The following is a 17581-nucleotide window of genomic DNA, read 5'->3' as shown; positions in this document are numbered from 1 at the left end:
ATTTGTAATATTTACACATATTCCAACTTTCAGGTAGCCAAAATAGCCATTGTGTTTCTCTTACATTATCTTGTTATTAGCTTAAAATAGACAGAAACCTTTCCTAACAGTTATTACTAATATTATTTCAGAATGTTGAGTAAAGAATAACAATAATTATTAAAATTTGATGGAAATTGTACATTACATTGTGACTTAGTATTACATAGGCCTACCTGTATAATACACTTTTGCCAAACTGAGAGTCTAAGCTCTCACATGCATGCATGGTTTCTTTGTGTACACTTTACACAATATTGCACATATTGCACAATACAAAGTATCAAGGAAAGTATAAAGGTACATATAGGAAACCACATAGACCAATTCAAACTATTTTGGGGTGGGGGTATTTCCCCCTCCTGGTGATTTACATTTCAATCATTTTCCATATTAAAACATCACACCATTTCCATTTTGTCTTTGTTTGAAGTGTTTAGGGTCAAATGTCAATGTTTCCCAAGTTTATTCACCTCCCTAATCATTCCCAAGTGATGATAGGTTTTTATTCCAAGTAATTTAGTGTAACTTTCTACCTTATGAATGTAAAATGAATTTGGTTACCCCTGCACTGGTTACACTTTCAATAATCTTAACACCTTTCTTTAAAACAACTTTTCCAATTATAATTTAAAACCTCAATTCCGGATTAGTTTCAAGGAATCAACAAGTGTTGGTGGGATGGGGCTGACTGGGGGATTATTTGGCACAGTGACATACATACAGACCACAAAAAGTTGGCCAGAAAAGTAACATTTTGTGAATAAAATCCACACACACCTGTGTCCTTTCAATGCCATTTTATCCAATCTTTCAGTCAGCAAATAATTGAGGTTTACCTTCAGCCTACAACTTTAACAACCTCTGACCTTTATTTTATCAACCAAAATAATTCTGGCAATGTTACCAATAAGGCCAAAAACAATTGTTGTGTTGCCCTCAGCCACTGACCCTAAAGTCTTGAAAAATCAGAATCACAATTTTTTTTTTGAATGGTTTTTACAGATATGTTCAAAAGTCAATGCTTTCAATTAAAATTAATATTTTATTGAAACTAGACTAGTCTTAAATTGATTATCTAACAAGTATACAGTAGTCAAAATTTACAAATGTCCCTAATCAAAGAAGCATTATTTCATATTTCCCACTTGAAGGCAACACAACAATTTATTTTTTGGCCTATCATCAACAGTCATCATGAAGTCACTACAAGACAATTATGTTCAGACTGGAAACACACAAACACACATGATTTAATATTTAGGGGGGCCTATATGAACAGGGGATATTAAATAATCATGATAAGTTACAGTACCAGTGTTGCCTTGAATCTACCCCTAGTTGTATTCACCCACAACTGTGGACACTTGGATTTAATAACCATCAACCTGCTGGCATAAGACCATATTAATGTTGGACCTACAGGGGGGGACAATAGGCAAATTATTTTTAAACATATGTAGCGCTCTCTGCAAATGCAATAGGTTTTGTAACCACGGTCTTGAATGTAGTGTTATGAATTTAAGCTCACAAAATATGGTCATGAAAAAAGACATGCCCCCATATACACACATCAATGCCATGATTTGCAAATTAATAGGCTCCAGCTATTGAACCAGTTATGATTTTAACAATCTCTGAATTGCACAATTAGCCATGCCATCGGAAATACGCTACGGTCAATTAGTATCCGATGTTTCTTAATCATCCTTAACATGTTCATCTCAAAGCAAAAAATTATTTTCCACAAAGATTCCTCAACTTTAAAAAGAAAGTTTAGTCTCCGGAAGAAAAATGGACATTTGAGCAATCAGAGTGTGATGAAACAATATGAAATCATCCTAGCATATCTAAAGTTAATTAACCATTACATAAACATTACCATACTTATTATTAATTGGTGTAAAATTGGCCAGTCACTTTGTTGCGATCCATTGAGTGTTGTATCAACAACAAAATAAATTTAACAAACACTTGTATCCCATCCTTCCTTATTGCAAATGATCATTGTCTATAAATTGATAATACCACACATGCACCCTGGCAATTTACCTGAATAAAATGATTTTTAAACAACAGTTAAGTTTAAAAGAGTGGTTTTCAGAATTTTTGTTTGTTTGTTACCTCCAACTTACTATGGTTTTATCAGCACAAAATAAGCAGGTTTTTATTTTCTGTCATTCTGTGTCGAAAGGGTAAATGGGCTTGCACCTGTAGTGTTTTTGTGTTTGTTTACACTCTTTAGTGTCAAATCGTATGGTTATGAGGCCATCATATAGCGTGTTTCTATTGAGTCCCCTGCATTTTACCGGTAGAACTGTTCGCCGTCAAATAGCGGTGAAAGGCGGATAACGGTCAGTTTCCATTGCACGTTGTTTACCGGTAAACACTTTCGATGAACAGCGCCAATTGACACACCTTTAAAGTTTGCCGGCGAAAGGTCGTGCACTGGGGTAAATCCCCGGGTCAGTCGCAAAGCATTGTGGATTTTAATATTGTAGTATTTTCTTAATTGTTTGGCTAAAAATGAGGTAGCAAACATCATGAACATGAGAAAAGAGGACTGAAGAATAATGTTTTTTATTAGCGTTTTCATTCGCTCTCGTACATCAAATTACGCCATTGGGAAATCCCCCTCAGTGATATCGACGTGAGTACTCAGTATTGTTGCGCGCAAAAAAAATAGGTCTTGGAATTTCATCTTTCACAGTTTAATTTCAGTTAATTCTTTTTAGCGAATAGTAATTTAACATCAACAACATAATATTAAATTCATGAAATCTTTCTAATTTTCTGAAGCACACACCGCCGCGGATCCGAGTTGATTTCTATTTTTTTTCGCATGCACAGCTGGATTCATCCGCTGATGTTGTTGTTGTTGTTGTTGTTTTATTTCATGGCTTTTACTAGGTCATAAATCATAACTCATGTTAAATATTTAGCATAATATGTATAATGCAGGGATAATGCATTATGAATATTTCTTCCATTTACTTTATTTATAGCAAGTGAGTCAAATATTTGTATGTGATTAGGCCTAAGAATTTTTGCGAACGGAATGGTATAAGCTAACTCATGATGCAGAGGTCAATTTCGCGACTCAACTTCCGTTTTCTTCCCTGTATGCGCATTCAATCGGAACGGAGTGAGTTTCTATTGACGGTTACCGGTAAGCGTCCCCCGCTATTTTCCTTCCTCAAGAAGGAAAACGTTACCGTAAAATCTCGCCCCTGTTTACCGGTAAATAGCGGGAAGGTCAGTTTCTATTGAGCAGAAATAATCCCTTTACCGTCTTTTTACCGGTAAACGGTCCCAATAGAAACACGCCTATATTTGATAATAATTTCTCTTCTTACCTCTGATCACAAAATGCTTTCTTTACCTACATACATGTAAAGCCTTCCCAATGTACCAATATACCATTTTTTTCAGTATAATGCATAATGCCAGCATGATTCATTTTCCAATACCCTTGAAACTCAGGCTAAAAATATTTAATTTTAACTTATCATCTCACTCAAAACCCTGATCCCAAACCAACTATTTTAACATGAAATCAGTATGTATAAAGTTTCCTTGAAAATTCATTTTACAATAGTATGAAGCCTATGGAACAAAGGAGTCTGAACATTGTACAAGATTTTCAGACAATAGGTATTAAAGTCATAATTATGTTGACCCAACACATGTTCCAGCCATTCTTAGGGTTTGGAACATAAACATGAAGCCTCTGCGATATGCTGATCCCAAACCATATGAGCAGCCATACATTGAAGACCTACACAGCTAGCAACGGATACTCAGTTCTTGAGCTTGGGGTCCGATCAAATCAAGATTTTCAGACAATAGATATTCATATAAATTATCTTGACCTAACATATGTTACACACAAAGCCATTCATAGGGTTTGGAACATAAATATGAAGCCTTATAATTAATTATGTGATATGCCGATTCCAAGGAAAATCATACAGGAGCACTGAGCAGCCATACATTGAAGACCTATATACAGCTAGCTAAGGATACTTTAGTACCTAGGCCTACTGGTTCTAGTGCTTGGGGTCCGATCAATAATTTTGGTCCAACTCAACATTTGATATGGGGATTTAAAAGCATTCAGTTTGAAGGTTCAAATCATATGCTTGAAGGTCATTGCACATTCCTTTACCTCATTTGCCTCTCCCCACTCAAGCATAATGGGTATCTGTAGTCTTGTTATATGAGGTTACTGTAGGCTACACCTTGTTGAAACTACTAGCAATTATATTGTTGTTTTCCTCTTGATAAATACTCAGGTGAGAATTTTCAAACATAATAATATTAGGCTAACAGAAAATATAATGTATAATTGCCATGATTACCTTATTTATATTAATATATTTAGAATTTGCTTCCAAATTAGACCAAACATCAGAAAATTGAATAAAAGGCAACCTTTAACATACATCTAACATCTCTTTACTACATGGGTGGTATCATCAACTTTAAAGAAAAGAGAAGAATACCAGGATTCCATTATAATGTTGAGAGTAGGCCTATCACTAGGATCCACAACATGCTCATCTATCAGGGGAACAGTTCTTAAACCCCAAAACATTTGTACATTCATTGAATGACCTTTGAAGATTTGGGTACAAAAACTCATACTCTGCAACTCGAGGTCAAATTTTGCACTATGATTATGTAATTGAGGTTATTGGACTATGCCATTGGGATGAGACTCTTATGGTCCATAGTGTATGTAAAACCATTTGTGTCCTAAGCATGCATCACACACCTGTATCTTCAGATATAAATAGGACTCTTGCCAATGTTTATATCCTCTTTCAACAAACTGTGCTATTCAACAAACTGTGCTATTCAAGTGATCTGTATTCCATTTTGAAACAGTTCTGCTGGAATGGTATTCAATACAATTAACAATACCTGTATATTTATTTTGCTCACACATTTAATGGAATAAAATTTAACTTCTGGTAACATTTTAACCTATAAAACAAATTCAATTTTAAAGATCCCTTTTATAATGGCTTATAATTTTGGTTTTCCAATAGCATAAATAGCAGTGCGAGAACTAGGATTTTCTCGAGGGGACATTGAATTGGTGGAGAGTCCCCCTCTTGTGAAAGCCACTGCAATAATAGTAAATGCACCTATCCAGTGATGCTGTGATGTAGCATGGCACCCCCTAAGTTAATTTGCTTTACAAATCTATTTAAAAACTGAACATTTCAAGAAAATGAAATAGTAAAATAATAGCATGTTAGGTTAGAGTCCGAAGTTTTCCGTTTTATGGAAAACGGAAGAAAATCACAGAATCGGAGGTACAACACAGAAAATGACATTTTTATATGACGTGACAAAAATTGTTAAAAGATAAGAGAAATAAATGTTAAAAACAATCATTTGTGTATATCAATTTTTATGATAAAAATACTGTTTAATAATACCGAAATGAAGGTATATTACCAAGGCATGAACCCCCTATATCCCTCCAAACATCGTAATAGTCGGCCTATTATCGTGAGAATATGCCAATCAGAGCATATTGATCATGATATATTGAACAATTTATTGTAAAATTAATATCATTGTTCATACATTTTAAGCTTTATTCATGACACAGATTTACAAATTTTACAACACGGAAAATGGATTTTAGGAAACGGTAGAATGTTAGGTGTTCTTCCAATTCTATTGTGGTAATCCACAAGTTTGAACATAATGATGACTGAACTTTTTTATAGGAATAACCATCCTATGCAAATAATTGGTAATAGTTATAAAATAACATATTATTTCATTTTTAAAGTAAAATAGTTGAAATGACCATAATTGACTTTTACCAAGCACAAAAACACCTCTGTAGTGTTAAATTTCGAGATGAAAAAATAACATACAAGGAAAACCCCATAATTTTATAACCATTTTCTAAACTAAACTGCTTTGGTATACAATATCCCAACCCCTATGGCATGAAAACACTATTTATTATCATATCCTTGGTACTACATAATACATGTATAACCACCAAGTAACCTTTCTACACCGTAATATACCAACACTCCACACAGATGCCAAAGCCCTATGGCCAAAATTTTGCGGACTTTTTCACTACGTCAAATACTTTCTAAATGATATTTGCATAATAATTGCTGCATTCAAGTCAACCCTTGGGGAATTAATATATCTATTAAAGGAGGCAGAAACATAAGCAGCCCCTTTCAATTGATGGTTTCTTTCATTTTAAACCATTAACCATTTTGAAATTGCTTTACATGTTTACCTGTACAGCATCGCATAGTGAGGTACAGAAGGTAAAAATGAAAAATAATAATTACAAAATGATCCCAAAAGTTGCCTTCCTCAAAATAATATATTAAATTACAAAAATTATCCCAAAGTTGCCTTCCTCAAAATAATAATTACAAAATGATACCAAATGTTGGTTACATTTACATTGTTCAGTGATTTGCCATTGTGGTGATTTGCATAGTTTGGTCAAATTTTGGTGATTAGATATCATTTAATTGGTGTCAACCTGTCGAGAAATTAGGCCCTATATATTTTGCGAAATGGTGGCTGAACTACATGTATATAATTATCAAATTGCTTACCTGCACATATTTGAAAAGGTAAGTTTAATTTCTGAGATTGTTACAAATATTGTTACAAATATTGTTTTTAATTTTAATTATAAGCTTCACTGAATCAAAGCAACTATATTCTATAGATAAACAAATCTTAATTTCTGGGAATATATCTGGATTTGTTTACCTAATATTTTTGCCTTGCTCAACCTACCAAATCCTACAGTTGTAACTGTTCAGTTCATTGTGTCATGTTTTAAATCACATTATTACACCAATGATACATTTCTGTATTTTTGTACCCTATTCATACATGTATGATATGTACAGTGCCTGGTTATGTAAAAATACAATTTTTACATGAATCTTTGGTCACGCCTGATACCAACTAGTCGTGCCAATGACCCCTCAGGTGATACATAAGTAATGAACCCTTTCAATATTTTTCAGAGCACTGTGAATACCTACAAATTTCCAACACCATAAATTCCTTCATGCCTTTTAATTTTTTAAGCGCATTAGTTCCACTTATCACCAGTAAGCCAGATTTTGATTATTATTTTTGACACCATTTTTACAAACGTGTAATCAATAATATATTATTAATATCGCACAAGGATATAATGAAAGTCAAATATGAGTGAAGTTTACACAATTGGTGCAACAACCGCACATGAAGTTTTTGAGTCATCATAGGCTGGATTATTACAGCTCTTTAAGCTATCGTTCATGCGACCTCTCACCTTTAAGTAATGACACATGTTTGGATGAATCAATCGTGCAGAAGATGTTCGTTTTGTAGTTTTCAAAGTGTACGCATTACCTAAATAAATATTATACAAGTTACCTGAAATTTAAAGCAAGAAAAGCTGTTGCCTGCAAGGAGAGCAATTATGTGCGTTCCTTGTCAAAAAGGGAACATGGAAACAAAAATGTTTTAATATTTTTTGACATTTTTGTTTTTTAGGACAAATACATTTCCTGTTTCGGAAGTTTTGGACATAATCCAGTCACAAAAAGACATCCAGTGACTGTCCCCTCTTCAATAAAATTTGTTAGGTTTCCAATCTGTGAGAAAAGAATAAATTGTTCTTGACCAGTTTAAGCCAGTAATAAGACTCGCCTTCACAAATTAACATCAGGCTATCTTTAGCCAAATGAAAGACCACTCTGTCAGCTCGACCTTCTTCATCTGTTCTTTCAAAAACAGCTGGCACATTTTCCAGAAAAGAAAGTTGAAATGTATGCCTACAGGACCTAAGCAATGCAAATTACCATGACAAACACTTCCTTCCCTCCTCTTCAAGAACCAAAATTAGATTTCAAAAGATATGGATTTCATTAAGCTTAACCAATGAAATGATTCATCATCCATCAATGTACACGTCCAGAATATATTAATGTTGAAAAAAACTGCTTTGGATGAAGCCATTTTAGTAAAATGGAATAATGGGCTTGCCTTCATTATCAAGACATCTGGTTTAGTTTGGCTACATCAAGAGCAAACCTACATGTACACTACAAGATTAATATTGCGACACAGGTACTCCATCGCCAAGGTACAAAATGTACCTGACTGGTACCACAGCTGTGCTGGTACACATAAAATACATACACAGTAAATGCTGCTACTGCACAGGACCCACCAGCAGTGGTACTGCACTGGTACTACACTGGTATTACATTGGTACTCCCCTAAAAGTACCAGCCATGTGCATGATCATTGAAGTCATATTGTAGCATTTGCTGAGGTTGCCCTCAATGTTTTTCAAAATTCTAATGTACCTGGTAATTGTAAATAATGTACTTTAGAAAACTAACATACCCTGCAAAAATCACGGGTTTAGATGCTGTAGTTGTGACAATATCTGAGATTTTGACTGAATGACAATGTCGATTAATTATTACAATCAAATTAATAGTCAAATGCGTACACATTGTTCATAACACTGTGCTAGTCCAATGAGTAGGACCTGTTTTTTTCTTAGTTACCAACTATACTCTGATCGCTCAAGAAAGATTAATATAATCACAATGAAATTAACTTAAATAGTTCAGATCAGTAAATTCTATGGCCCAATGACTGGACTAATTTATTTCACATATCTATTATGAGCAGATCTTTGCATTGTAAAGAACTAATTGGACATGAGAATGAAAAAGTAAAATACATTTTAGGGAAATTATAGCCATTGAACCCAAATTAGGTATAATTAATTTGATATCAACCTTCAGTGTTGGAGCTGATGCTGACAGGATATAATAAGTAATTATTAATAAGAAAATAACATACATTTTCACACTGAGGTCTACATATTTGGATATTAGTCAATTCTGTTCTTCAACCAAGGTGGAATTAACTTCATTGCAAAAGTCACTTTCAAGTTCAACAGAGAGAGAAAGTATAGTGTGTCTGTCTCAAGCTGAGAGTTACAACACCATGTTGGATTTCATAGGGGCAGATTCGACTCAGTGTGTTTACATGGTTGCGTAGCAAGCGTACGGACAAATCGCCATTCTACGCATGTGTAAACTGCACCCCATGGGGTTAGCATTCACAATATGAATCTGCCACTGCAAAATCCAACATGGCATTACTCTCAACTTGAGACGAGACAGACAATAGGGTGTGTGGTTTCAATCTCAAAGTTGCTGATCAATTGCAATGTCCTGGTACACTGTAGAAAGTTTATCATTTAAAAAATAATGCAAGTAAATTATAATTTGAGATATTCAAAATTATTTACATATACATGTTGCGGCTTCACCTTTGAAAATATTGTATATAATAGCTTATATAATAATCTAATCTTTGGTAACAAAATGTCATTTTTGAATGTGATTATAATTTATATTACACTATAACTACTGAAGGCAATCTTTTCAAACTCTCTTGTATCAATTCTTCATGCAGTATGTACATTTTTGTATATAAGAGAAGGCTGGTAATCTTGAAAGCTTACAAAGGTCTAGACTTTCTTGAGTGTCGCAATTATCACATCCACAACAAATTCCAGACTGTTTATATCCTCATTCCTGTTCAAATTAAATTCTTTCATTGCATTTCAAGTGATGATATTGCTTTCATATTAATGATAATTCCAGGGAAGATTCTATAATCAGCATGCCTAATACTTCACCTATACATGCTCTGAATAGCTAAATATTTTTCAATCACATGATAATAAGCAAAATGCATTTATTTCATGTACAACAAGCAATCTGCTCTATCCACCACCATGATTTTTTTTAATCAAGCAAACAATCTTACGTGAGACCTGCTTTTGTGTGGCATTATGATGCAAATGCATCAACTGAACCATTTTGATTTTTGTTATTAGAAAAGAAGGCTTTTTATGTTACATTGATTCACTAAAGAGAGTGCAAAGTTTTGTCCATTGTTGATCAATAATACAGATGAGGATAATAACCAGTTATATAATGTAGGCCTATGACATTATCATACGCCTACACATTTAATGGGGTATTCCAGAAAACACTTTGCATGGGGTGTGTAGGAGTGCTGTACCAGTTAACCCTAACACCCTAAGGTACTATAAAATACTACATGATGCACTGCGCATGCATGCATCCCACGTGATACAATGACGCAATCACCCTACATGATATATACGCACAGTTTTGATGACCGGGCCAGCGAAACAACTATGGTTACTAGTCGCTGTATAGTGCTTGGCACACAAGGGGTCTCTGGTTTGAATCCAGACTAGTCCGAATAATCAGACCCAGAACAACTTATTAATTTCTGATATGATCCTGTACTGGGTCTGAACTGTTTCCATATGAAATCTTGATGGCAAATTGGACAATAGAAGCACATGGTTCTACGTGACAGCTTTTTAATCCCTATTCATGTTACGTGAATCACGCTATTGTGGACCATCCTTCTGATACTTGAGTGTTTGGACAAGCGGGGCGGTCTTTTGTCTACCTCTCTGTTTGTAAACAAACCAGGAGGTCGAAATCGTCCGAATACGAAAGTCAGCGTAATAGTACGGCACTGAATCCAGACCAAAACAAACAACTAATTCTTTGTTCATTCCTTCATTCTTTCCTTCACATTCGCCAAAGAGCACTTAGAGCATTTAATTGCTCTAATTTAGGGTTTTAAGGTATCAATTAACAAGGACACCACACATGAGAAATTTCTGGGTAATTGCAGATCCACGCAAACTGTGGACATCTGTGGTTCATGGACGGTGTTTGTACATGTAGATCCAAACCAGCATAAGGATGCATTATAGCCACTGACCTCAGTTGCTGGTATAGGGTCAGGTCCGCGCTTGGAAAGTAAAAACTTTAAAAATGGACCTAGTGCCTACCTACAAATGAGCAGTCCTCAGTTCATTAAGGTCTGTGGTTCATGTAGGATTGTAGGTAAGTGTATTGCAACTAAAATTCTGCCATTTTGGTATGTTGATTAAACATCCTCGTTTTGATGTATACAGATTCTTCAGGTGAACTTTCACAAATTTGTATACACCTTTGCTATATGAACACCCAGTTACCTACATCAGTGGCGGATTTAGAGGGGGGGACACGCGGCGCACGCCCCCTCTATTTTGTGCAGATCGGTGCCTGACTCTGTGTATTTTTGCAGAGTGGCGCCTGAATTTGTGTGGGCGCCGAGCCGCGGCGGCGGTGGCGTGGCTCGGCGCCCCCTCTATTGAAAATTCCTGGATCCGCCCCTGTACATGTACCTGCACCCAGTGATCAAAATGCTGCAGAGGTCTGCGGTATGTGGGCATATATCGTACTGGGTATCATACACAGCTATACACCCAAAATTTTTGAGCCTTGGGATGTCGATTTTACATCGATTTAGACATCCTCATTTTGATAATTCCGATTCTTCAGCTATTTTTGACTGGCGACGTTTCACATCCTATCCTGGATGCTTCCTCAAGTCGTATGATTTCTCGGCGGCGATAGGTCAATAGACCCCCTCTTCCCATGGAGAGGGATAAATGTGGGAATTGGGGGAGGGTATAGGCCCTGATATTATACCAACCAATATGTACTCACCTTCCTTTTCCAAAGCAATCAACTTTTAATAGCTATGGTACCTTTTTGTGCATAGAGCAAAAACATCATATACATTGTAATACAACATTGATCATGAGGATAGGGGATATAATTCTTAATTGATAATTATTGTTGTTGTTGCTGTTGCTTTACAAACCCCAATTTCCCACTGACTTATCAACTCACCTTGATATTGATCATCTGACAGCGTCATTCCCTGAAAAAACAAAAGTAAATCAACAAATTACATGAACTGAGATGTGAAATACTGCTGATGATTAATATTATAAAATTTTCACGATTAACATTAACCCCAATCTCATCAAAATAAGCACAGTAAAAAGTATGCACAAATTGGCATAGCAAACTGCATGCAATACATTATACATCATACAACTTACTTTATAATTAAAAACATAAGAAAACCCTGACATTGTTTTATATGACAAGAGTGAATCATGTGTGTATAACATTGACTCAACCATCAAACTCAAAGCATGCACATTCCCATACTGTTACATTGAATCTAATTGGTGAGGTGTTACCGACCATGAAGTGGACTTCCATGTCCGCATTTCATTATAACTTTAACAAATATCAATATTTTGCAAAATGATATGATGTTGCAGTAATCAATCTATTGAATCCAATCAATGTTCTTAATCAATACAAAGCTGAGACAGGTGTAAGAGAAACCCACATTGTATTTACTAAATATTGACAGTGTGACCAGGAGGCCTGATCCTTACTCATTACATGGTTTATACACACCATTCTTTTCCATTAAAATAGATAAATAATACATGAACATAGCAGAACAACAACAAACAATGTCTGGAACAATCTTAGGCCTGGCTAAAACAAGAGTTAACTTTTATCATTGCAAATTGTACAATGATATTTCCCAAAGGGCTTTCAAGGGGGAAAATGTGACAAAAATGGTCAAAAATGGGCTAAAATGTACAAAACAGGCATAAAAAATCTCAAATATCAAGGGACCAAAATTGCCCAATTTCAGGCAAAGTTTAAAATACAGATTCCCCAATAGGCCCAATTCCCCCAAGACGATGTTTGCACTGTACATAAGCTACATGTACAAGCTTGCAGGAATTAAACCAGTCTTTTGGACATTTCTGCATCAATATTCAATATTAGGCATATGAAACAGACTGCTTGTTTTGATGGGGGAAACACCAGAAAGAACCTGTTCTGCGTTTGCACGTAAGCTGATATACAATCTTGCAGGCATGTATTATGTAATCAATCTTTTAGATATGTCTAAATCAATATTCGATATAAGTTATTAAAAGCATAGCCACTGGGGGTAAAGGGGTAAGCTTCCTCTTCCTCCCCGTGAGAAGTCTTGCCCCCTTGCCCTCCCCTTTAGTGTGATTCTGGCCCTAGACATCGAGTTCAATAGGAAGAGCGGAAAGCAGACAATTACCGGTATAATTTACCACATGGATACACACTACGATAGCATACAGGTCTGTGGTTACAACTTGAAGGGAAACTAGATTCTACATTTTAAGGGGGTACTACACCCCTGGCCAATTTTGTGCCTATTTTTCCATTTTTCTCAAAAATTATAGCGCATTGGTGACAAGTAAGATATTGGGGCAAGGACTACAACTACTGCAGTGAAAGTTCAGTAACTCCAGGCACGTAGTTATTGATTTATTAATCACATATTGGTTTTCCCTCATTTTTTTTTTTTTTTTCCACAACTGTTGTCTGTGCTGAAATAAAATTTCCAGTGCAGTAGTTGTAGTCCTTGGCCCTATAATATACATATCTTACTTGTCACCAATGCGCTATAATTTTTGAGAAAAATGCAAAAATAGGCACACAAGTCCGCAGGGGTGTAGTACCCCCTTAAATGCCTGAAATCCCTGAATCATTTGAATAGAAAAATTAAATAAGCATGTTCCCTAATAATTCAAATGTTTATAATGTCAAATCATGATAAAATTTAAACTCAGACCCCCGTTCCCCAGATAGGCTCCCAGTGCCCCAGGGTTGAAGATTTCTTGGCATGCCCCTGGTGCCCCTTCGCTTTTCCTCTTATTAGCATATTTAGCATGCTAACCCTGTCAATGGGTTGGAATTGAAAAGAACAAATAAAGTAAAGTGAAATGTTATAAAGGAAGTAGTGTCCATGCATAGTCTAGCTGTCTGGTTTGGACAGCAGTAAGATAATAATAGACAAATAATACATCTTTTCTTGATTTGGTAGCCAGTGACTGCTCACTGACCATGCTGACCAACCAACCCATGGCCAAACCAACACCCATATTTACCCATAACAATACCATACAAGGGCCCTTGAATGGGCAGAATACAAAGAGGGTTAAAGGTCCTTCCTCTCACTTTTGTTTGCCTATAAATATAGCACTGGCCAATGTAAGGAACAGTCATCATGTAATTTTAAGATTTCAAAGAAATACTGAGGACTGGCAGTGTCAAAATACCCTCAAGATAACACTTTTAATATGCATATTTTACAAGTTTGTATTATTTTAAAAACATGCAAAAAATCAATATTATAAGGAACAAAATCAATTACAGTATGCAACGTACTTCTTGACATACACAGTTGGCAACAGGCCCGTAGCACCACTGCACCCCCCCAAATGCCAAAGGCCCAAAAAGTCCCCCTTTTTTTTTACCCAAATAGCCGCATTTGCGAGTGTAGCGAGCGAAAAAATAGAGATTTTTTATGCCATTTTGGTCCAAAAATGTCCAAATCCGCCCCCAGTCCAAAAAGGTCCAAATTTTGAAAATATATTTTACACATTATAAATTGTATAAGTACACCCCACACACTCCACATCCCCCACCCCCATGCAAAAACACACACATCCCTGACCAGCTCTGTCTGCAGCAGCTAGGATTTATTTGGGGGGATGCAGATGTGTAATCTAATCATTTTTCCTTCAATAAAGGACTGAATTTCAACATTTTTACTTTTACATAACCCATCAGCATGGGCCAAGTCCCCGCCCCCGGGTTAGGGAATAGTGCCCCGGGACTGTAACATGTTTGTAACAGTTTCCAAAATTACATCCCTGGGTAGGTCCCCGCTATCCCCGGGTCCTGGGGGCCAGGACTGCAATTGATTTGTGCATTAGCCAGGGTTTGATTTACTTTGAAAAACTTGCATAGCAATTTTTAGCGAAAATATAATTAGGTGATGTTCTTATAATATTACCATATGTTTACATTGTAAAATATTGCTATACAAGCTGATATTTGTGTAGCAGGTTGTCCAAAATGGGGAGCATTTTGCTCCACGACATAAGTTAAATCGAACCCTGGCATTAGCACTGAGTAATGCCCTCTCAGACCCTCCCCTCTACATAATAATTAATAAAGATAGGCTTTCCAGGGGCATAGCTAGACATTTGTCAAGGGGGGGTGTATAGACTTGATACATTTTATGTATGAAGGATTCTGAAAGGTTGGTGGCATATTTCATAAGTCTGCCATTTTGGTCCTCAATATTTCGATTCAGATGTCCACATAATTGAACACACACTGTATACATATGCATTGCATGTAGTATCTCCTCTCCTCCCCTTCCTTAGTCTGAGCAGAGATCCGAGGAGATGCTTGAAAAACTTTCAATATGTACACACACTGACTCTGTAGTCCATTTATTTTAATATAGCCTACTGTACCTTTTTCTTCACAATACAAACACTAGGAAGTAAATCATTGCATAAACTGCCATTTCATCAGATTATATTTTTCCTGGTGTTCAGAAATAATGTAAATTTAAGCAGGTCAGGACTGTACTATTATAGCATTGTCATGATAATATATTCAGTTGGCTAGTTTTAAAAGGCAAGTTTACAAAAGGGATGCCTATAATTCTCTGTTCCAGTATATTGTCCTGAGCTGGCAGATTGATCTCATGTCATTGTGTTTGTGTAATCAGCTATTTCCAAAGAGACAGGTCATACATTAGTTCTTTTAGTTTTGAATGCAAAAAACTGGAAAATGCACAGAAGAGTGTCTAAATTTTAATACAGAAAATTGCCTGGAAGGGATTTTAGACAACATCAAAAATGCTTATTTTCATGCATATAGCAACAAACTATTCTGACAGCAAATTTTTAAGTCCAGTGCAGCTGAACCACATTGGAGGTGCCATGATTTTTTCAGGGGGACAAAAGCAACAAATTGTGCACAAAATTGTTGGGGAGGGGGAGAGGGCATTTGGGGGGAGGGGGAGAGTGGCAAAATGATCCATATTATAATTTATTAGTTTCTAGGTACCATTTGCTCCCCCTTTTTGACATTTGTACCATTTCTCCACCTATTATGTCGCACGTCTGTATAAAAAAATATATATAGAAACATGTATGTGTTATCATCATACTGGTACAACATCCATACCGGGTATACCAAAATAGCCAGAAACATGAGACTCCAGTTTGCAGAACATGAAAGCCATACTGAGTACCCCAGCTCCCCCTCCTCGGATTCAGGGGCACTGTCTGTTGTACAATGTGTATGGTACTACCCAACCCAAAAGCCTTGGCCTCAAGAGACCAGACCCCTCCCAGCGAGCCCCACGATTCTCCCTTTTTAACAGCATGAACATCCATCGACACATATCACATACAGGTTCCAAAGATTTTAATTATTGTGGGGGGCAGTTATTGAGGGGCCCATGTGAGGCTGGGCACTAGCCTATGTGGAACTTATTCCATGGCCACCAAAATTATTGCTCTCCCCCTCTCCTCCATGAAAAAAATGTGAATAAAGGCTTTTTATTTAGGCCTATGCTATTAAATAATTTCACTCTCATTTATCATTTAGGCTACATGCTACATACCTGTTGTTTGGTTCCTGGTACAGATCCACCAGCAACTTGGGTAGGGCCAGGAGTAGAAGTAGCCTTGGGATTTCCCGTAGCTGTTGGTGTTGGCATGGCTGGACTACCTCGTCCCTGAGAAGCTGGCGTGGCAGGAGATCGTGGCTGCTGCATCTTCCCGTTGGTCATCCCTGCTTGGGCAGGGCTTCGTACAGGTGTTTGCATCCCATGACCACCATTCATACTAGCATTCACACTACCATTCACAATCGTTGACATTTTGAGTGTGTAATCTTCTTTACTACACGTAAATCACTTTGGCAAATGTTTATAAAATCCACTTTGCAAGTTTGTACACTACTTCAGCAACCCGTGTTTCCCCCACGACTTCGCATGCGGTCTGTGATGTGATTGTCGATTTGTTGTGATAATGAGATTGAGAAAGCAGTCCCTGCGTAAAACCAGGGGGATGACACTCACCTCATTTGCATGGCAAAATTACCCGTCTCCTCTGCAGCCAATTTGTTTTCGCTCCATCGAAATCAAGCTGGTCACGGAGGAGACTACCTTCCTTTGTGTTTGTTCATTTGTGTATGGAGAGCCTTTCTTGGAGTCCATGACTTAGGCTACTACGCTCTCAGCTAGAGTCCGACGCTGCATTGTACTAGAAATACCTTTTCTGTGAAATCGCTATAGAGCCAATCGGGAACACGTATTCAATTTATAAATATAGCATTAAATTAGTATCACATAGTGGCCTCCGTGCAGTGGAAAACCTTAATTCTTTCATCAAAAAGAAATGAAAATGACCAAAAAACCGGATCCACCTGTACGCCTATAAAATGGGCACAGAAATTTGTCTCAAATATGAATGAATTTTAAGAAACATACGGGATATGATGAACCAATGACCTGACGCCATGATAGCAGGATCTATTAGTTGTTTTATATACAATACATATACCGTGTTGTCATAATACCAATATTTGGCATAATATATAACGACTAATATTTAGTATTGTAAATATGCAGTTCATATGCACAAACGAACACTGATCTTTATGATATTCAGGTTGTTGTACAT

At 36.4% G+C, this 17581-nt stretch overlaps 1 protein-coding gene across 1 annotated transcript in view; it reads right to left on the bottom strand.

Moving 5' to 3' along the window:
• The window catches only part of LOC140149886 (neuronal-specific septin-3-like), a 63529-nt gene extending 46584 nt beyond the window's left edge, over positions 1–16945 (bottom strand). The window contains exons 1-2 of the mRNA XM_072171909.1: positions 16519–16945; positions 11862–11892 (exon numbers count right to left, since the gene is read on the bottom strand). Of these exons, the coding sequence (XP_072028010.1) occupies positions 11862–11892; positions 16519–16776 (289 nt within the window). The 5' untranslated portion in view covers positions 16777–16945. The remainder of the gene's footprint in view (positions 1–11861; positions 11893–16518) is intronic.
• Between the last annotated feature and the right edge of the window lie 636 nt (positions 16946–17581).

This window comes from Amphiura filiformis, chromosome 1 (assembly GCF_039555335.1).
Source record: "Amphiura filiformis chromosome 1, Afil_fr2py, whole genome shotgun sequence".
Taxonomy (NCBI): domain Eukaryota; kingdom Metazoa; phylum Echinodermata; class Ophiuroidea; order Amphilepidida; family Amphiuridae; genus Amphiura; species Amphiura filiformis.
This window is presented reverse-complemented; position numbering and strand designations above follow the sequence as displayed.